The following is a 21928-nucleotide window of genomic DNA, read 5'->3' as shown; positions in this document are numbered from 1 at the left end:
CAGGAGCTGGGACTGGCCCAGGTGAGGTCCAGAGGTCCTTCCTGACAGGAATCACTTGGAGATTCTCAGTGAAGGAACCTGGGCTCAGTCCCAACCCTCGAGCTCCAGAGCAGCGGGGACACGGAGGGGACACCAAGGACACTGTGCCCCTGTGCCCCTGTGCTCAGGTGAGACCCCACCTGCAGAGCCTCCTGCCCTGGGGTCTCCAACATCAGCAGCACCTGGAGCTGCTGCAGAGAGTCCAGAGGAAGCCACGGAGCTGCTCCAGGGCTGGAGCCGGGCTGGGAGAGCTGCGGGTGCTCCCCTGGAGAGGAGAAGGCTCCAGGCAGAGCTCAGAGCCCCTGCCAGGGCCTGGAGGGGCTCCAGGAGAGCTGCAGAGGGACTGGGGACAAGGCATGGAGGGACAGGACACAGGGAACGGCTCCCACTGCCAGAGGGCAGGGATGGATGGGAGACTGGGAATTAGGAATTGCTCCCTCTGAGAGCCTGGCACACATTTCCCAGAGCAGCTGTGGCTGCCCCTGGATCCCTGGCAGTGCCCGAGGCCAGGCTGGACGCTGGGGCTGGGAGCACCTGGGGCAGTGGGAGGTGTCCCTGCCATGGCAGGGGTGGCACTGGAGGGGCTTTGAGGTCCCTCCAGCCCAAACTGTTCCATGATTCCGCGATTTCCTGAACATTTGGAACTGGAATATTCTCATTTCTGAAGTGCTCAGGCACTCACTGGTCTCGTTCAGAATCTGAGTTTGTTTCTGATTAATTTTTCAATAAAATTTTGAGATGGGGGAGGGGTGCTTTCCCACATCTACAATGTGAGTAATTTCCATGCAAATTGTTGACTGGTTTCATCAAAAACCTGAATCATGCCGCTTTTCCCTCAAAGCAGGAGAGACTTTTCTGTTTGGGATGTTTTAATTGTGATGAATGGAAGAGAAGGCACAAGTCCCACTGCTCTCCCCCAGTCTGAGCTGCTGTTTTGATGTTTTGATGTTCAGTTTCGGGTTTAGGAAGTGTGCTGATGAATTTCATGTTTCTGTGACAGAAACCAGCAACTTTCAGAAAGTTGCCAAATGAATCTTTCTGTTGGAAATTCCAGCGAATCCTGCCTGAAATCTAAGAGTCTAATGAAGCAGTTATTAGCACTGCTAATAGGATATGATATATTTTAGAGCTCTTTTCCAACCTAAATTTGTCTGTAATTTCTGTCCAATAATAACTGGCTTTTCCCTGAGCCTTGTGCCCCTCTCTGAGCACAACAGGAGCTGCTGCCTTTCCTGGACACTCTCCAGACACTTTATTGTAGCTCCTGGTCCCATCAAGAGCTGGGTACAAATCCAAAGGGCACTGGATGATTTATGACCAGGATTTAGGATGCTCAGAACAGCAGGAGCTGCACTAGGAACTGATCTGCACAGGAACACACTCTGCTCTTAAGGAGTCAGGAGGGCTACTCCTCTTTCATTACAAAAAGAGTGGTTTGGGAGGAAAAAAATAACTCAAACCACTTAATTTTGTGTTTCCCACCTGCATTCAGCCTCCCACTGTAGTTAGAATAGGCTTTGAAAACAATATTCACCATCCCTGTCTTGAAGAGTTTCTGTTTCTGTTAATTTGGTTTACTGTCCAGTTTGAAAAGGTCTGGAAGTGCACCTAAATAACTGTTATTCAAGTTTTTATGCACCCAGTAGTTATGACAATATTTGGCAAAGGTGTTTGGTGTTTTGTGGAGAGTTCTGGTGGTATTTGGAACAAATTCAGGAGAAATATCCATTTATATCTTGGACATACAGCAGCAATGACCTCCACTCCCAGCCGTTCCTGCAGACAGAGCTGTGGCACTGAGTGCAGGAGGAATTTTGCCTGAAATTGTTCCCAAGCTCAGACTGTGAGGGCTCAGGTGGACACCAGAACTAGGAGCAGAACTGGGGCTGGCAGCAGCTCTGCCCTGAGCACTGGCCCTGCTGCCTCTTGTTCAGAGATGGAGACAGAACCCAGCAGAACCCTTCAGCAGCTCCTTGGGGCTGTCCTCAAGCCTTTGTTTAATGGGACTGCTGATGAGCTGAGCCAAATTAGGCTTTGGATGGATGGAAGGTGATGGCCACTGACCGTTCAGGGCAGTGCCTTGGCCATGGGCAGTCATGGAATCTCCGAGGGTGGGAAAGAGCTCTGGGATCACCCAGCCCAGGCTGTGCCCATCCCCACCCTGTCCCCAGAGCACTGAGTGCCACCTCCAGGTGCCACCTGCAGGGATGGGGATCCAAACCTGCCTGGGCAGCCCACTGATCCTTTCATCCAGTGCCTTTTCCACGGAATTGGCCTCGCTGCACCAAGCAGGGCTTTTCCTGCACGAGGAGCATTCAACGAGGGACCAGCCCCGACCCACTCACACAATTCCCTCGGCGTGATTCCTTCTCTGAACTGCCTTGGGATGAGAATCCCAAGTGGATCAAAATCAGGGCTCCAGCTCCAGCACAACGCTGAGATTCCACTTGTATGGAATCCCAGCGTTCTCAGAATGGGAAGATGTTCCTCAGCTCACTGGGACTGATTTTGTGTCCTCGTCACCCTGCCCAGCCCCAGCCTGATTTTGGAGCACATTCAGCCAACCTCAGAGAAGTTTTATAATGGGGTTTTTTTTGTTTGTTTTTTTTTCCCCTACAGATGTCTCACCTCCTCTGTGCCTTACTGTCCCTGCTTTCCTTTGCTGCCCTACTGGAAAGTGCCCAGTGGAAACTGCAGGAAAATGGTAAGGAATACTTAGTCAGACCTAAAACTTTGGAATTCTAATTGTGGCCACTAGCACAGGATTTGTTAACTCCAGTATCTTAGGCCAAGGCTATATGTTTATTTGTTTGACCATAATTAATTGGAGTTCATGGAAAAATATTTAAAAGTTCTAAAATGTCTTCCAACAGCATATTTGCAGCATTTGCATTAGCAAATGTTTTATTTCCTATTCCTTCTGCTCGTGTTCAAAGTCTCAGTCACACAGCCTGGATACAAGAACTGTGACTAAGGGAACAGCCCTAAAAAAACAAGGGAAGAATTAGTTGTGAAAAAGAAAATATATTTCTGAGTAAATCCTAAAACCTTGAAATAGTTTATCAGCTTCTCTGGTAAAGAACTTAAATGTAAATCCATTTGTAAAAATACAGGGTAGGTATTATACAATTTATCAGAAAATTGGGCTAAATTCAGATTGTCCTCTCTTTCAATGACTTATCTTTACATTAAAAAGAATATTTATCCTGGGGGTTCCCTGGGAGGGATTTGATGCTGAAAGCAGCAAATCTGTTTGTCAACATTGCGAGAAAACGTTGAGTTTGAAGATTCCCTTTGCCCGTGTCCATGGGGAGTTTGGGAGACTCCCGGACTTCCTCGAGCTGAGTGTTTTCTGCCAGTTCAGGTTCCACATTTGACAGCTTTCTCAGTGTTTCTCCCTTGAGGAAAAGCCTCCCTGGGGTTCACCCAGAGCTGACAGCAGACAGAGCTGAAGGAAGGGCTCAGCCCAAGCCTCCCCTGGGCCGTGGGAGCAGCTCCTGATTTTCCTCTGCTGTTCCCAGTGTTTGTCATAGATTCCCAGTGGGACGCCGAGGCCCCGGCCACCACCGTGGAGCTCACCTGTGACACCTCTGAGGAGGCAGTTTACTGGAAAAAGGACTCGGAAGGGAAACAGAAGGGGAAGACTCTGAGTGTGGCAGTGAAGGAGCTCCCAGACGCCGGCAACTACAGCTGTGTGAGCGAGGAGAGCCACAGAGTGCTCAGCTCCAGCCTCCTCCTCGTCGCCAGGATCGGCCCCGACGGGCACGTCATGAGGGACATCCTGAAAAGCTTTAAGGGTACGGCCCTCGAATGCTGGGATTGTCCCGCTCAGCACCTGGGAAATGTCCTTGCAAAGGTGCTCTCTGCAAAAGCTCTGCTGGCAGTGGCAGGAAAATCATCCCTCCTGAGGCTCTGGGCAGTGCAGCTGATGAGCAGCACAGGGACTGGGGCTGTGGGATTTCTTTGGGATTCTCCAGGCTGATAGGGTGGAGGGATGGAAGGAATTGGTTTGGAAAACCAGGGCTATGTGACAGGACCCAGGGGAGGCTCAGGTTGGATTTAGGGAAAGGCTCTTCCCCCAGAGGGTGCTGGCACTGCCCAGGCTCCCCAGGGATGGGCACGGCCCCGAGGCTGCCAGAGCTCCGGGAGGGCTTGGACAGCGCTCCAGGGATGCTCAGGGTGGGATTCTGGGGCTGGGCAGTTGGACTCCATCATCCTGTGGGTCTCTTCCAGCTCAGGAGGTTCCAGGATTCTGGGGTTTGGCAGCACCAGGGCCTGCCCCAGGTTTGAAGTGCTGTCATTTGGGCCTCTTCATTCAGGAGACAAGCCCGGGATGTTTTTCTGCTTGAACCTCACTCATCCGAGTCTCGTATTTGAGTCCCTCATGGTACTGCCAGGGAATCTGTGAATTCATGAATTGTTTCTCTCTGCCTTGGCCTTTTTGGCAAACAAGAGTAAATAACTCCTGGTTTCTGTCTTTCTCTGTCTAGAGCCCAACAAGACATTTTTGAAGTGTGAGGCAAAGAACTACTCTGGATTTTTCACATGTTCCTGGATGACAGAAAATAATCCAAATCTGAAATTCACCATCAGAAGCCTGGAAGGGTAAGAGTTTCCTTCACAGCCCCACAGAGCAGCCCCTGGTGTTACTCTGTGTAGGATTTCAGGCTGTTAGGGGCATGCAGATGGGGGGAGATCTCTTTTCCAAGTCTGAACGTCCCCAAAACGTTTTGAGTCATTACTGGGACAAAGTTAACTTAATAAGGGCATGGAAGCCGCTCAGAAATGAATAAAGCCTGGAAAAAGGAATGAGTCCATTGGGCTGGAGTAGCCACTGGGTAACTAAAGCGATAGCAAAACAGTCAGTGCAGGGCAGAGAGGAAGTGGAGCCAAGCCAGAGAGAGCCACAGCTCCCAGTGCAGGGTGGAGGGGGAGTGGGAGGCTGCCCCCACTGCAGAGCACATGGCCCCTGACAAGGCTGTGCTGAGGAACCCTGCAGAAACCTGCAGGGAAATGGTGCTGGGAACCCTGGGGGGATTTCCTGCCTCCCACTGCCCCGGGGGGTTCTCCAAAACGTGGAGGGCTCCAGCAAAGGTCACCCCAGCCTGCCAGAGGAGAAACAGCTGCCAAGGGGTGCAGCTGGCTGAGAGCAGAAACAGAGCCAGGCTCAGGTGGTGCTTTGGCAGCTTTTGGTGTTTGTTTCCCAGTGGAGACTTCTCAGGCCTCATTTCTTCAGCAGGGTTTGGGAGAGGGCAAAGGGACAAAGGAGGACACTGGAGCTTGCCATGGGATGGCGGAAATGAGAGATCCTGGTTTAGGTTTAAAGATTAATTCCTGCTGAAGGCAGGGGTGAGCTGAGGCTGAGAACTGGCATTAATCCATCCCACAGCACTGGGATCGTGGCAGCCCCGCTGACCCTTTTCTGCAGCACACCAACTACAGGCAAACCAAACCACTTCCTCACCAAATGCACGAGGTTGTTGTTAGAACAACCCATTCCCAGGACAAAGCAGCATTCCCAGTGCCTCTCCCTGCTCTGCTCCAGCCCCCAGGGAGACGTGTCCTGCAGCAGCCCCGTGGCCCTCACCGAGGGGGCCCTGACCACCTACACAGCCCAGTGCCACAAGGAGAACTTCTGTCCGTTTGCTGAGGAGCACCAGCCCATTGACATCTTCCTGGAGGTCATTGATGAGGTGCTATATGAGAACTACACCGCCAGCTTCTTCATCAGGGACATCAGTGAGTAGCCCAGGCGTGCGGGTTGATTTTGAGCTTTATTTTGCTGCTGCCAGTGGGAGTCAGGGTTCAGCCCAGCCCTAGGACCCCTGCCCCGTGCTCTGTAAATGTCCACCAAGCCCCAGTTACAGGAACAGGGGATGCCAGGACAGAAAAAAGATGGGGAAGTGAAGCAGCAGCATCTTCCTGGCTTGTGATCTCCAATACCCCAACACCCACAGGCCCCCAGATGTCCCCAAAGGATGGACCTGGTTGGGAAGGGACAAGCCAGAGAATAATCCAGCAGGCTCCTCTCTGAGAACTGTTCAGGCTAGGGATGCTTCCCTCCTCAGCCATTCCTAGATGGACACTCAGGGCAGGTTCACAGAAAGGAACAGGAATGAGAGGGCTCTCAGTTGTGGCCACAGGGCACAGGAAAGTGAGGCAGCATCCTAAAGAAACAGAGGTTTTCCTAAATGCATTAATGGTCAGCAGGTGCTGAAGATATTCCTGTGTGTCCAGCAGAGCCCTGTGCAATCCTGCAGGCCAAAAAAAGAAGGATCGTATCCAGACTGAGTCTAGGAATGTGCTTCATTTTCCATGAGAAGCACCCAAGGCAGTTATTATGCCTCAAGGCTTCTCCTCTCTTAACCTGGAGGCTCCCAAAGCTCATTCCCATAAAACCATCACCAGTAACACAGCAACAGCTGACATTCAGTTCTCAACATGCATTCATTCCCTCTGTGTTTTCTCTTGCAGTAAAGCCTGACCCCCCCCAGTGTCAGTACGTGGCCACCAATGGAACAGTGACCTGGACATATCCCAGGACCTGGAGCACCCCAAACTCCTACTTCCCTTTGACTTTCAAGGTCAAAGTTAAAAGCACAAAGAGACACAGATACCAGGTAGAAGCACAACATTTGAGACACGATTTTCTTGCCTGAAGAGTAGAAATAACGTTTGTATGTAAGAATAATGAACTAAAATTAAAAATTTTAAAAAATGGTGCTGAGCCCCAAAAGTGGCAAATTCTATCCTGGCAGGAAAAAACTTTCCCAGTTCCATGAGCAGGAAAATCCCTGAGGCAACTGAGGACAGAAAACCCTGTCCAGCATTGCATGGTGTGTTTACTAATTCATTAGGAGGCTGTGCAGGGCCTCATGTGGGAAAATCCCAATTTCCAAACCCAGAACCCCAGGATCCATGGCACGAATTTCCTCCTGTGTTGTTCATCCCTGGGCAGCTCAGACTTTATAGGTGAATTGGAAATCAGGGATCGGTGACTCGCCTGGAAGTGTTTCTATGGAGAGTCTGGTCTTTGCCTCTCGATTCCCCGTTAATTTCTGGGATTAATTAACTGTCAGGGTTAAATCTCCAGTGTGAGCCCAAATTCCTCTCGGACACACACGGCCTGCCTTGGAGAAGAGCTGGGAAAGCCACTTGAGCACCGGGCAGCTGACACTGAGCCAGTGCTGCCCTTCCTCGGCCCAGCACTGAGCAAAGCAGGCAGCAGGAATGGTTATCCCGGGCTTATCCCGGTTTTCCAGGGGGAAACCAAAGGCACCCGGGAATGTTTCCCGCTGGGGACGGGACCCAGCCCGCACCAGCAGATGGGGCTCAGTCCCTGCTTCCAGCAGCGCTGGCTCCTGCAGCCCTCGGGGAGGGAAGCTGCTGGGGCTGGGGATGCTCCTGAGCCACCCTGTACAGCCCCCGGCGGGGATTTCAACCATCCCGAGGAGGAGCAGCTCTGGAGTTCAGGGTTCCTGCTCCGGGAGAAGGAGGAAAAAGAGAAAAACCCAGGCAAACAAACGACCCCTTTGTTTAATGAGTGTTTAGGTTTGGGGTTTGGGTCATTCAGAACACCAAGCTCAATGGGTTTGGGTCATTTACACACCCTCAGTGGGTTTGGGTCATTTAGAACACCAAGCTCAATGGGTTTGGGTCATTTAGAACACCAAGCTCAGTGGATTTGGGTCATTTAGAACACCAAGCTCAGTGGATTTGGGTCATTTGCACACCCTCAGTGGGTTTGGGTCATTCAGAACACCAAGCTCAGTGGGTTTGGTAATTTAGAGCACCCCCTCAGTGGGTTTGGGTCATTTGCACACCCTCAGTGGGTTTGGGTCATTTAGAACACCAAGCTCAATGGGTTTGGGTCATTTAGAACACCAAGCTCAGTGGGTTTGGGTCATTTAGAACACCAAGCTCAGTGGGTTTGGGTCATTTGCACCCTCAGTGGGTTTGGGTCACTGTGGGACACCCCCTCCGTGGGTTTGGGTCACTGTGGGACACCCCCTCAGTGGTACCTGAGCTTTTCAGCTCTTTCTGCTGAGCTCAGGCCCTCCCGAGCCCCAGGACTGTGGGACCCCTTGGAGCCTTTGGGGCACCAGGCTCCAGTGGGGGCTCAGTGACCCTTCTTGGTGCCTCGTGGTGGTCCTGTCCCCCCTGCCCTGCCCCTGAAGGAGCTGTCCCTGTCCCCAGGTGTACGACACTGAGGAGCAGTCCGTGCAGCTGCCGGCCCCCGGGCCAGCAGAGGTGTGGGTGCAGGCCAGGGACCGCTGCTACCTCAGCTCCTGGAGCCAGTGGTCCTCGCTCTGCAGGTAAGGATCCCCCAGGCTGGGCAGGCACTCCTGATCTCCGATGTAAATTCACATGGAAATTAAATTTCTGACGTTATTTCACAGATAACCAGTAAGGAGGGTGGCACAGTGCTCCTAGAGAAAGCAGAGAATGAATTAGCACAAGAACAGAAGCACAACTAGAAGAAAAGTTTCCATTTGAGATTCTTAAGAAGCCATAACTTTTTTTTTTTTTTTTTTGGTAACAGTTGAATGTGGTCCTGATTTTGGCAGCTCCTAAATCCCCCAGATTCAAGTTACACTTTTAGCATCCCTCATGTTACATTAACATGATTTTGACAGGTTGCTGGCAGCTATTATTGTATGTCCTGCATATTATTATTGTGCCATTATTTATTTAATATTTATTTATTTTATTATTTATTTATCTAGTATTTATTTTATTTATTTGTATCAGTTTATTTAGTATTTATTGTTTATTTAATATTTATTTATTTATTTATTTATTTATTTATGTATTTATTTATTTATTGACTTGCAAGGCCAGTGGATGGCAGTTGCTGTTCAAACCATTGCATGTGTTAACTTATTTGGAAAGTGACTTCCTGAAAGAACTGCTTGAATCTTCCATTGTTTAATGGTTTGTTTGTTTATTTAATATTTGTTTGTTTTTATTTCTGTGGGACTGTGCAAGCCCAGAAAGCCTTGGCTGCCTGAGCAGCTGGGTGTGGGGCACCCAGGCCATCCTCATCCTCCAGGATGCTGGGGTAGAGAAGGAATTGCAGGTGCAGAGCCCTGGGGATGTTTCCTGCTGCCCTGTGTCAGCTCTCTGTGCCCACAGCTGCTGATGGCCAGCTGGAGAGCACTCCATGAGGGAAGCATGGAGCTGGGGAGCACTGGGAGCGCTGGGAGCACTGGTGTGAAGGCAGCTCTGAGCCTCCTCTCATCCCTCGGAACACGGAAGGCACTGGGAGCCAGGAGCTGCATTTCTCACCTCCTGAGCAGCCTCCCCTCCTCCCCTTCCTGCCGCCTTGGTCCAGCTGTGCCCCGGGCATCTCCTGCTGCGGAATTTCCTGGCACTGGGATGGATTCCACAGGAGCAGCACAGGGCACAGGAGTCAGGAACCCCCAGGGCAGCTGGAACTGCACCCCCAGTGTCCGAAACCCCCAGAGCCCAGCTGGGAGCTGGGTTTGGGCGCATGTTAGTGATCTCATGAAATCAGACTTCTAGAACAGAGATTTTTGTAGCCCACTTTGCCAGTGTGCCCCACCGTGTGCTGGTGTGCTCACAGAACCTCAGGGAAAACACAGAGCCAGGGCCCAGCTCTGGGAGGAAGCAGAAGCATGAGCTGAAACTTTTGTATTTTCCATGGAATCCTGGAATTGTTTGGGTTGGGAGGACCTTGAAGCTCATCTGTTCCAGCCCTGTGTGGGCAGGGACATGTCCCACTGTCCCAAGGTGCTCAGAGTTCCATCCAGCCTGGCCCTGGACACTGCCAGGGATGGATCCTTTGTCAAAACACTGAGCCCTGACTTCCAGGGGGCAAAATCCTCTGAAATATCTTTGAGGACTCAGGCCTTAACCTCTGATACAGAATCACTGACATTAAAGTCTTTCATTGCAACCATGCTTCCTTTTTCCCAGTCTTAGCCATGGGTGGTAATTTAAAGATACTTAAGATATTTAAACATTGAACTGTGTGAAGTATCTGATATTTCAGAAAACTGCTGATAATTTATTTACAAGTCCTGTTGGTATTTATTAATATTAAGTTTACATGTCTTATTTTGGCTATAAAGGCAACTTATGTGCTTGTTTACAAAGGAGCTCATAATAAATACACCTGAAAACAAGAAAATTTGGTTTATTTGTGATCTTTTACGAATGGTTTGTTTCACTGTTCACTTCTGCACCAGAGGATCAGACACTATTTCTGTCTCAATGTCTGCAGGGCAAATTAATTATTACTAATTAATAATACCAAATTCCCAGCCTGTAAAACTGCAGAGGATGACCCAGCCAAGGGAGCAGGGTGTGACAGCAGGATCTGCTGAGCCCTGCCTGCAGGAGGGGAGAACTCTGGGCTTCTTTGTGGTCTCAGCTCTGAAATGAACCCACCTGCCCCTGACCTTGAGGGCTCTGAGGTTCCTCCCTGGTCTCAGAGGTCACAGAACCTTCCTGACCCTCAGGGTTTAAACCTTGGCACCCTTGAAACCAATCTCTGAAACCTCTCCTGAGCTTGGGCCCAGCCCAGTCTCCATTCTTGGAATATTCAGCTAAATTTTGTATCCTGACAAAGCCTAAATTGATCTTTGCCTTTCAGAATGTGCCCTTCTGTGCCATGATGCCAGAAAATAAGAAAGGCTTCAGGGGGGAGTCACTGGCTGAGTTTATTCAGGAAAACAACAAAGCTCAGCTCAGAGCTGCCCCTTTCCCTGCAGGAATCAGCTCATTGCCAGGGGGCTGCTCTCTAAGGCATAAAGTTGGCTTTGATTCCAAATTATCAATTCCCTGGGCCTTCCATGGATCCAAGTGCCTGTGAATGTCTCCTCTGGGAATTGTCAGGCTCCCACCTCTGTCTAGATTGGATAAAAACAAAAAGTATTCACTATGGTGGCTCCACACACAGGAGATCACATTCTAACATATTCCATCTGTCCAAGAACATAATTGATGTGTCACTCAGCCCCTGGGCTTCTCTTCCTTCTTTCATCTCCTTTTGCTCTGTAAATAATCTGGAAACCTCTGGATAAATGTCAAATGCACAGACTCAGGCTGCACAATGTACAAAATTCCCCCCACCCCAAAAAAACCCAAGCTTCGGGCATAAAATAGATCTAATTTATTCCTGAGAGAGAAGAGTCATTGACTTTATGGAAACAAGATTTTTCTGCTGGCCCTGCTCCTTTTCCCATGCCCCACCGTTCCCTGGGAAGGGGCAGCTCCTCCAGCTTTCCATTCGTCCCCATCACTCAACCCCTGGCTTTGGGTTCTGCTACCACACCTCCCGAAATCTGCTCTGATCAGAGCCTGACTAATTCCCCCCAGGCCTTTCTGTGGGTGCTGCTCAGCTCAAGGAATGCTCGCAGATAAAGACTCGGTGTCCTTAATAAGGCACTAATTGGTCGCTGAGGAATTTGCTGTTCTCCAAGAGCTTCAGCCCCTGAGCTGGGCAAGCAGACACTTGCTGAGAGCAAAAGGGGGAAAAAGCTGATGTTTAATTAGGGGTTCTGGGGGAGAACACAGATTTCAGCTCCAAATGCTTCATATCCACCCCTTCTCCATGCTGATCTTCCTCCCACCCCTCATCTTCGTAAGCTGTAGCTTCTCTTTTAGAAACGTTTTATATTTAATAAAGGGAAAACCAGTGCACGTGCTCCAGCCTTGTTGTGAGCCATGAAAAAACCTCGAGACCTTTCTTGAAATGTCAGTTTGATTGACTTTGGTGTGACAAGAAGGGCAAAGTCCAAAACACCTGGAAATTGCATCTCAAGGCGACTTCAGATCAGTCCTGTCCAAAGCCCATTCGGTGGAAGTGTTGAGCCATTAATGCTTTGTTTTTGTGAAGAACCAACTCAGAACCATCAATGGTCTTGATGCCATGTGAAGGCTGAGCTACAACAGAGGCTGGACAGAGTTAAAGAGTAAAGCAGGGATTTATTAGAGGCCTCAATGGATCTACCTTGGGCAGCACAAGAGCCCAGCCAGGGCTGCACCCAAGATGAACCAAAATGGCACAAAATGAACCCAAGGTGAACCAGAATGGCACAAAATGAACCCAAGATGAACCAAAATGGTACCAAAAATGAACCCAAGATGAACCAAAATGGCACAAAATGAACCCAAGATGATTCAAAATGGCCCCAAAATGCACGACCGCTCCCGGGGGCTCTCACTGTGTTCAGTTCTGCTCCATTGGCACATTGGAGTTCATTGTCCCATTCCAGCTCCAGCCCATGCAGTCCCATCCTGCTTGTTTTCCTCTCTCCAGCCCACGTTGTTTGTGCTCTTGGGCCTGAGGTTTGGATCATTTGTCCTTGGTCCCCAGCTGGAGCAGGAATTGTTTTGTCTCCCTGCTCTGTGCAGAGAGCTCACCGTCCCCTGATAGGAAGCTCAGACCCACACACTAAAGCAGCTCAGAATGTGAGAAACAGAAAAGCTGAAACCTGAGGCATCAGTCTGACACAGGAATCAAAGGATCCCCGAGCTGTCTGCAGGATCCCAGGACCACTCCTGGCACTGTGTCCCAAAGGCACAAAGGAAAATAAAGATCAGCTCCAGCCTTTCCACAGCCTCTTGGGTTTATTTTTAGTTTCTGAGACAACACACAAGACCCTCAGCAGGGCTCAGGCCTGGCCTGACACCTGCAGTGGTGAAGAAAGGCTCCTCTGATCTCCCACAGCGGGGGAAAACGGGGAACTCACTGCTGCCTTCGGAGGCTGCCTGGAGCAGAGGCTGGGCAGAGCCACGGCAATAAAGCAGGGATTTATGACAAGGCCTGCACAGGATACACCTTGGGCAGTGCAAGAGCCCGGCCGTGGCTCCACCCCAGATGGACTCCTGGTCACGAGTTTTGACACTTTTATAAGTTTGGGTCCCTTTCCCTGTTGGGGTTCATGGTCCAGTTCCAGCTCCAGGTGATGCAGCCCCATCCTCCCAGGTTGCTCTCCTCCATCCCCTGTTGTTTGCCCTTTTTGGGGTGGAGCTGCAGCGGTGTCCTTGGTTCTGGGCTGGAGAAGGATTGTTCTGTGTGCCTGAGCTGTGAGGAGAGCTGCTGACACTTTACATGGAGTTCAGAGTTCTGTACCAGTGCAGTACAGAGTCTGGAAAACGTGAAAGCTCACACTGCAGGCATCATCTCCTTTCACAGGCAAACACCCAAAGGCTGTGGCACAGCCTGAACAAAGGCAGCCCTTGGTTTTCAAACCCTGCATTGAGCAAGACTTCAAAATCTGATGCTTTAATTGCACCTGGGCGGACAACCCTGAGCCACCCACCCTCCCTGGGCCTGGGGATAAAAACACGCCGGGATACCTGGGAGGGGAGGTCCCTCCGTGACTGCAGCAGCCTCAGCCAGACCCTCCCTGCCAGTGACAAAGTGGTTTTTTCACCTTTTCCATGTGCCATTCATCATCTCTGAGGATGCCCTGCATGGGAGGCTCTCCACGGATGAGTGGGAGCAGGTTCCTCCTCTGGAATGCAGCCAGGGAACATCCTGCCATGCACTTAACTAATGACCTGCTGCAGCAGCATTTTTGGCATCCCAGTGGTGCTCCAGCCAGGCCTCCAGAACTAAAAGCAATCTAAAATTTTGAATAAATAACAATTGGGAAAATTTTCTTGCCCTCAGAAAAATGCACACTAATATTTTACCACATGTAACACCACGGAATTGCTTTTTCTTCTTCAAAAGATCAATTTGGAGGGATAAGATTTCGGGAAAAAAACAAGATATAATGGCAAAGGTATAAAATTACAGGAGTTCCACAATTAACTTACAGGCATTCATGGGTTTGCTGGTGAGGGCAAAATTGCCCTCACAATTCTTCAATATAAACAACTTATTTTCCATATTTACCCTAGAATTCAGAATGAGTTCAGCAATTAGGCCTCACAAACCCGGCTTTGGGAAGCAGCTGTTCCCATACACATCCCAGCATTTGTTCCCAATGAGCTTTTCTCCCATTGTGGTGCTTCACTGCCCATCTTTGCTTTGTCAAATGTTCATTTATGAGGACAAAGACACCACAAGGTGTCTGAATATGCCAGCACACTTGACATTCTCCTGTGGGAATGCCAGACCCAGTTCCATTGGAATGGCCCACGGAGGTCACCTGGATGCCCACGCCCTCCGTGGCCGCTTTATCCCAGACCCATTTTCACTATCTCTAGTGATCTCTGTGGGCAACCTGTCTCCATGGTTGACTCCTCTCGTTGTGAAATTTGTTTTGCTCCCGCCTAATTGGAATTTCTCTCCCTGCAATTTGCTCTGTTCCCTCTTCCTTTCACCCTGCAGCTCCAGGAGGGCTCTGGCTCCTGTTCCCTCTGTTTCCTCCCTCTCCAAATGGAACCAACCCCTTCTCCCAAGTTTTCCTCTGTGTTTCACCCCCTCAGCACTTGGTGCTCCCTCACTGCCTCTGCTCCAGCATTTCAGTGCCTTTCCCTGCCAGGGAGCCCAGAATTGTCCCAGAGCAGCAGCTCCAGCCTCGCCAGGGACACCTTGGGAATTATGGACTGAAATTCAAGTGCAGAGCTGGAAAATCTTCCTGCATGAACTGGGCAGGGTGCAGAGAGAGGTTTGCATTCCCTGAGAGGGATGGGATGGGATGGGATGGGATGGGATGGGACGGGACGGGACGGGACGGGACGGGACGGGATGGGACGGGACGGGACGGGACGGGACGGGATGGGACGGGACGGGATGGGATGGGATGGGACGGGATGGGATGCTGGGGCTGCATCCCAGGGGACACTGGGAGCACTGGGCTGGGGCCTTTCCTCATTCCAGGGTCAGGATCGGCCAGACTGCAGTTTTAGTGTCAGGACACCCCCGGGAGCTGTGCGTGCCCCAAACCCTCCAGATCAGGAGGAACTTCCTGCATGGTTTGGGTTTTGCTCCTGTTGCCTAATTGCTCATAATTGTTCATCAACCAAGGACGTGTCCTGAATACTCCCCACGAGTTCCTGCATGTTCCTTGCCAGGATTTTCTCCAGAAAGCTCCCCAGAGCACAGAGTCACTGACAGCCCCAAGCAGGAGGATCCAGACAAACCCCAGTGCAAACCCCACCCTGCTTTTTGTCTTCTCAGCCTCGCAGGAATAGATGTCCAAATTAAGAAAGAAAAAAAAAAAGAAAAAACTTAGAACAAAACCGCATAAAATTCCAGGCCTCCAGCTCCAGCTGGATCTTTGCTCATCCTGGAATTCAGATTTGATGGCATTTATGTTTTTCATCCCGTTAAGCGATGAGAAATTAAACATTTATTAATTACCTATATTCTTTAAAGACTAGTTTTTTCATATCCCTCTTGGGATGAGTTAGAGGGGCCCAAGGCTTACCTGACCTATTGAAATCTTTTCTGCAGGAGCTTTCAGGCCCTTGTTTTACTGGAATGAGCACCTCTGGCCCCAATCCTGCACGAGGAGAAAGCCCTGGGCTACCCTGCAGTGAGAGAAGGTGATTGCTGAAATACTGGGAATTGAGGCGGTGTGCAGGGATGTTTCTTGTTGAGATTTTTGCACGTTTAGGTGGTAAATCACTAAGAGAAGGCAACTCTGGAAGGAGGGGTTGACACCAAACTATCACCTCCAAACTCCACATTACTTTGGATTGATGAAAATGAAGCCTCAGATCTGAGTGTCCCATGGGGACTCCCCCAGGGCTCTGTCATAAAAGACAGAAATTTCTGCCTTTTGGTAAAGTCACCAACAAATGCAGGGTTTGTTTAAGGAACCCCTCCTGTTGTGCTGGAACAGGGAAATGGGAGCAGAAGGGCAGGCAAAGGAATCTCCCCTATGTCCAAGGCTGGGCAGGAGCTCAGGGGATGCCCAGGGGCTGGGAACTCCTCTCTTGCCCTGGCCAGGCAGTGCCCTGGGTGTCTCTGCTGCTCCTCTCCTGAAACATCGGGGCTGAGCCCAAACTGGGCACATTTGAAAGGAAAAGGAGCCCTGGGGATGCTCTGGGCTGGCTGTGAAGGGCTTCAAGCAGAACACAGATTTCCCAGAGCAGCTGAAGGGCTCAGTGCATGGCCACAAGCAGCTCGGCTCGAACCACAGCTCAGAAACGGCCCCCAAACGCCCCAAAGAATACGAACGGAGCCCTTGTGGGATGAATATTTTGGCCAACGCCCAGCCAGGATTATTTTTCCCTGGGAACTGCATTCAGCTCTGAGTCCCCATGGCAGTCCCAGAGCAGCCAGCCCTGAGTCAGAGCCTGGCTGCTGGGGCTGGAACAGTTCCTCAGGCTGGGCTTAGGCAGGACAATGCCCGCTCCATCAGCACCGGGACACGCAGCCCTGCCCCGTGCCCGGGACACATCCCACTGACCCTGCCCTGGGCAACACCTTCCCTAATTACCTGCACGGGCATTTCATCACCAGCTCCTGGCTATAAATGGCTCCCAGCTGGCCATGGCCACTCCGCGACGCTGCAGGGAGCTGAGGTGGCTCTGGGACAGCCATGAAGGTCACCCTGGTGCTCCTGGCGCTGGCCGCCCTGTGCCTGGCATGTGAGTAACTCCCCTGGGCTCCTGGAAGGTTCTCAGCTGGTCCCTGCACTGGGTGGGAGGGAGAGAAATGGCATTTTCTAGCTAAAATCCTACCATTTATCACCATAATAGTTTATAAGCCAGCTGGGGCTGGGGGGGATGGAAGCTGCGCCTTGCTGGGTGTAGCTCGGAGCTGTGTTCTGCGACTCAGAAGAGCTGTGATGCCTCGGAACCACCTGGTTTTATCTATTTGTTTTTAAATTTCGATCTGAGGAGGGAGCTGGGAGCCGGTGAGGTCCTGCCCCTGCCAAACTGACCAAGCAGGGGACAGCTGATGATGCTCAGGTCACATAAAACAGCTGGGAATCATGTTTTTTTAATCTTATTTTTCCAGGCTGCAGAGAGATTTGAGGGACATGTTGCTCTAAAAAAGAGGGATCTGGGAGGAATTTCTCCAGCCTTTAATTGGCAATTTTATTTTTACTAAAAACTTGCAGTAAAAATGTATTTTTAGAGAAAAGTAAGTGCATTAAAAATAACTGAAAGACTCCACACCTCTGCGGGTAGTATAGAAGTTTAAAAACATTATGAACATTAAAGAAGCAAAATAATGAAAATGTTAATTGCAAAATTAGGAAACAAAAGAATCTTTTGAGTATCTCTGAAGAGGGTGCTTTGAAATATTTCTCAAGCCCTAAATTCTTATGAAAAACAGCAGTTTAAATGAAATGTGATGGAAATAATTCAGTGTTTCATTAACTGCAGGAAAATAAATAAATATTCCTTCCATTAGAATTCCAGGAAATCTCTTCCTTGAACTTTCTGGTTTATCTTGTCTGCTTGAAAACTTCATGAATCAACACTTTCTGAGCCACACCTTTTTTGCATTCACCCCGTTTGCAGAGTGGCTCCTAAAAGGTTACCAGAGAAAAAAATCACATCTGAATGTTTGGGGGGAAGTGGAATAAATCGAATCCAATTCCAGAATAATGAAATCTCAGTCAGCCTCTGGTGACAGAGATGGAAACCTGACCTGGAGCTTTATTTCTGCTCATTTTCTTTATCCTGAACAACTGCATTTGATGTGAAGATGTAAACAGATTTATGAAAGGAGGTTTTTGTGGAAAGTTAACCTTTGAAGATCAAAAAAAGCTAAATTTATTCTGAAAGACAATTGCTAGAGCTCTGCTCCAGAACACATTGGGAAAGTTTAACCTTTAAAGATCAAAAAAAGAAAAATCCAAATTTAATCCAAAAAAGAAGTGCCAGAGCTCTGCTCCAGAACACATTCCTGCTCCTTCTGCACAGCAATCTCTCCCTGGTACTTTTACTGCCTGGAAGCCCCAGGATGATGATTGTGGGACAGCAGAGGGACAAATACATTCCTAAAGAAAGTAAGAAATGTGTCAGCAGCATGGAGCCAGGCCAAGCAGCTGATTACTTTGTGGGAGGTGTAATTAGCATTGTTTGGAAGGAGCTCCTTGAAGCCCCACCTGAGGACAGGGCTCTGTTCCAGAGGAATGAGGTAAAAATAGGAGCCAGTCACCTTAAAATCCACACTGAAACAAGGGAGACACTTCCTAACGTGGGATCACGAGCCAAATTGTATTATCATTGTGATTTACAGTCAATATTGTATTTTATTCTCATTATTGACAGAAAATCCAGACATAGAAGCGACGTGTGGTTTGCTCACAGCCACACGCAGCTCTTGATAAACCCAGGAATCAAACCCCAGCCATGCTCAACCACCAGTTAATCCTGGGCATCAAATATAAAATAACACTGAATTATTATCCATCGCTATTCGTAACGATGATCAGTACATACAACACTGACTGCTGGGCTGCCAGTGGCTTTGTGGTGAGCAGTGGAACAACGGCTCCATCCCCCTGCAGCAAAGGCTGCTCCAACAGCTGACAGAAGTTTGAGGTGAACAGTGCACCAAACCCCACTTGTTCAATAGGTTCTGACACCTGGGCCTTGCTAAGCCCTGCACAGCCCTGCCACTGTTGACATTTAAGGAGGTGAAAGATTCAGAGCTGCTGAGTGAAGTCAGGTTTGCACCTGAGTGTTCGCTAACTGTGGGTTTTCTCTTTCATGGTGCAGTTTCCACTGCAGATGCTGCCACACAGAATGAGGTGAGTGTTTTCCTTTTTCCTGGATAAAAGTATAGACTAAGAGGTAAAAAAATTATAATCTAAAACTATAATTATATTTATAATATATATAATGATATATATTAATATATATTATATAATTAATAAATATTTCATGTGCTAATAATATATAATATATATAATCAATATAATATACACTATAAAATTATAATAATAATAATAACATGAGGTCAGAAAACAAACATGTTAAACTGTAATTAAATGCTGCCAATTTATTGAGGTTTCAGTGAAAGTTCCTGAGTTGGGGATATGGGGTTTCCATAGAGTTACCCTGACAACTTCCAGATGTTTTCACCTGTTTGGCATTCTGGGCAAGAAATTGGGCAAGGACAAATTTTAAGCCAGAGAAATCTAGATTTAAAAAAAAAAAAAATATTTGATGATGACCCTATAAGGCTTTTCTGATGACTTTTAGCTCCTAAATCAGGTACCTGGAGATTTTCGTTCTGAGTACTCTGGGGTCCATGTCTGGAAGAAATGAGGCACCGAGGAATAAAATTCCTTCCTGGGGTGAGCAGGAAGGTCCTGGCAGAGTGGATAGTGGTGGGGAGAGAAAATTCATCCCCACGCAGAGCTGGGCCCATGTTGGTACAAATCAGCAGGAATTTCTCCATGGACAGGGGGGTCAGGCATGGAAGGGCTGCCCAGGGAGGTGGTGGAGTCCTGAGGTGTCCAAGGAAGGGCTGGATGTGAATTGATCCCACCTGGATTTACTGCTTGTTGTGATCAGATAATAAACAAATCCCTACACTCCGCTCCTCTGGGGCTGTGTTGTTCCTGCCCAGTCCCTGTCACAGGCAGCAGCACTCACACCTCTGAGCAGAAATGTTTCATTTTTGGGGCTTAGCCTCTGCCAGTAGACGTGGTGCAGCCTCCCTGGCTGTGCTGCCCCAAAGCATACCCCAAAATTCGATATATTCATGATTGCTGTGCATGGAGGATGTGTCACAATAAAGCATAGAGGGCTCAGTTTCTCCATGCAGAAAAAGCCAATTTTTATTCCCTTAGCTCATATTTATAGGAATTCTAAAGGCGCTGTGTTAAACCCAGCTGGATAACACTACACTGCCAGTTCATTGGTCAGTAAATGCAATTTTGTGCACCCACCAAATCTCTTTATTCTTGGATTGTTTACACATCCTCTTCACTGATTCTCTTTGGACCAATTTCTTGGTTTTGCAGGTGCAAACTTACTTTTCTCACAAGCATAAACTGTTGTGCTACCTGACTTTTCATCCTTTCTCACGGGAACAAGCCGATTAGCTGCACCAGCCCATCCAGCAGGCCTAATCCACGATAGCATAAAGCCTTTCTTTGATAAGGTTTTTTTACCTGTATGGCCCAGGGGCTGTGAGACTCAGGGCTGCCCTCCTTGCAGGTGGACTGCAGCGAGTACAAGGGGCTGGAGAGTGGGAGGCCCATCTACTGTGAGAGGCTCTACCAACCCTTCTGCGGCTCCGACGGCAAAACCTACAACAACAAATGCTCCTTCTGCAAGGCTGTGCTGTGAGTACTGAGCTGCCGTGGGCCAGGCAGCTGGGATTGCCACCTCACAAAAGGGCTTCTTTGGGGTTGGTACCGCTCTGCTCCTGTGCTTTACCTTTACACAGTGATTGTTCCTCCAACTGATCCAAAAAACAAATGATGGTGATGTTTGGGTGAGAACTTCCTATTCTGGCAGGAAGCATAAAATAGGCAACTAAGAATGACCCAGATATTCAGGTCTGGACTTCCTATTCTGGCAGGAATTGTGCAGTTGGGCACTAAAAAACCACTTGGATATTTGTGTGAACAACTTCCTATTCCAGCAGGAATTGTGCAGTTGGGCACTAAAAAACCACTTGGATATTTGTGTGAGCAATGTCCTGTTCTGGCAGGAAACGTAGAATAGTGAACCAAAAAATGACCCAAACACTTGTGTGAGCAACTTGCACCAGGCAGTGTAAAGTTGAACGCTAAAAAATTATTCCTATTTGTGTGAGGAACTTGCTGCAGGTAATGTAAGATTAAGTCACTAAGAAACGACCCTGATATTTGTGTGAGCAGCTTCCTATTCCAGCAGAAACTGTGAAGTTGGGCAGCAAAGAGTCCAATGAGCAACAGAGACCTGACAAAGCACCTGCAGCCAACGCAGGCCACACAGAAATTCCCAGTGTCTTGGGTTTATGGATAAAATGTGTAACATTGCACGGAAAGCTGTTTACAGATCAGTGCCCTGATGCCTGCAGTGGATGTTTGTGGTGTCTCCTCTGTCAGCAGAGGGTTCCAGAGGATTTTGCTGTGTGCAATGGCCATGTTTCTCCTTGCAGGAAGAGCAGAGGGGCCCTGCAGATGAAGCAGGCAGGAGCGTGCTGAGGACAGCTCCGCTCTGCCCATCCCTGCCTCTCTCCATCCTGCCCTGCCAAGCCCAGCCCGAGGAGAACTGCCAGCTCTGCTCTGCCTGCGGCTGCTCCCTGCTCTGAGCTGGGACTGGCACTGCTGCTCCTGCTGCCTTACACCGGCCCTTCCTGAGCTGTTTGCCTCCATGGCTGGGGTTCAAATCCTCTGACAATGCCCCAGGTCTCTCCCCATCGCTGACCAATGTTTTCTTTCCTTTACCCAAAAACTTCAGCAGATATTTCCCCCCAAAGGTTTCCAGCTTTCCCAGGCAACTGCTTTGACTCTCCCAGTTTTGTAGCTGAATTTTAAGTGCTTATTTTTTTATCCCTCTCTGTACAATTCTGGTTTCTGTATGTTGTTCAGCTACTCAGTGTGCTTGTTTATTAAAATAAGCCTTCACTCTTTTTTTTTTTTTTTTTTTTTTTTTGTCCATGGTGAACTTTCTAGAGAATTTATTGCATCCATTACTAACAAGTATTTCCCAAATTACAGAAAACTCTGGTGGAGCAGGGGCTGAGTCCAGAGGTAAAAATCTAAAGCTGGGATACAAAACTTGAAACTTGTATCCCACTATGAGGCCTCATATACTGGAATTTACCCCCCAATCTGGCTCTTTTTTTTTTTTTTTTTTTTTTTTTTTGCTTTAAATGAGACAAATCTGCTAAAATGTCAGACTGCAGAAGTCTGTTAAATCCTGTCATTTAAATAGGAACATTCATTAATCTTTTCACTTGATGAATTTCAGAACCTAAATAAATTTATGTCCTGCTCTTACATCCTGATTATCTTCACTGTTACATTAATTTGTGTCTTTTACTCAATACTGGGTT

General features: G+C 48.8%; 2 protein-coding genes across 2 annotated transcripts; both read left to right on the top strand.

Moving 5' to 3' along the window:
• The first annotated feature begins 2658 nt into the window (after positions 1 to 2658).
• On the top strand, positions 2659 to 8358 carry IL12B (interleukin 12B). The gene is made up of 6 exons (XM_068205410.1): positions 2659 to 2743; positions 3561 to 3836; positions 4530 to 4644; positions 5585 to 5778; positions 6514 to 6659; positions 8236 to 8358. Exons 1-6 carry the CDS (start codon positions 2659 to 2661, stop codon positions 8356 to 8358), a joined length of 939 nt encoding a protein of 312 aa, XP_068061511.1.
• Positions 8359 to 16500: 8142 nt separating this feature from the next.
• LOC137482835 (ovomucoid-like) lies at positions 16501 to 21120 on the top strand. The gene is made up of 4 exons (XM_068205409.1): positions 16501 to 16560; positions 18649 to 18680; positions 20098 to 20225; positions 21029 to 21120. Exons 1-4 carry the CDS (start codon positions 16512 to 16514, stop codon positions 21072 to 21074), a joined length of 255 nt encoding a protein of 84 aa, XP_068061510.1. The 5' UTR covers positions 16501 to 16511; the 3' UTR covers positions 21075 to 21120.
• The last annotated feature ends 808 nt before the right edge of the window (positions 21121 to 21928 follow it).

The sequence above is a fragment of the Anomalospiza imberbis genome, chromosome 15 (genome assembly GCF_031753505.1).
Source record: "Anomalospiza imberbis isolate Cuckoo-Finch-1a 21T00152 chromosome 15, ASM3175350v1, whole genome shotgun sequence".
Classification (NCBI taxonomy): domain Eukaryota; kingdom Metazoa; phylum Chordata; class Aves; order Passeriformes; family Viduidae; genus Anomalospiza; species Anomalospiza imberbis.
The sequence above is the reverse complement of the archived record's forward strand: the minus strand, read 5'-3'. Positions and strand labels throughout refer to the sequence as shown.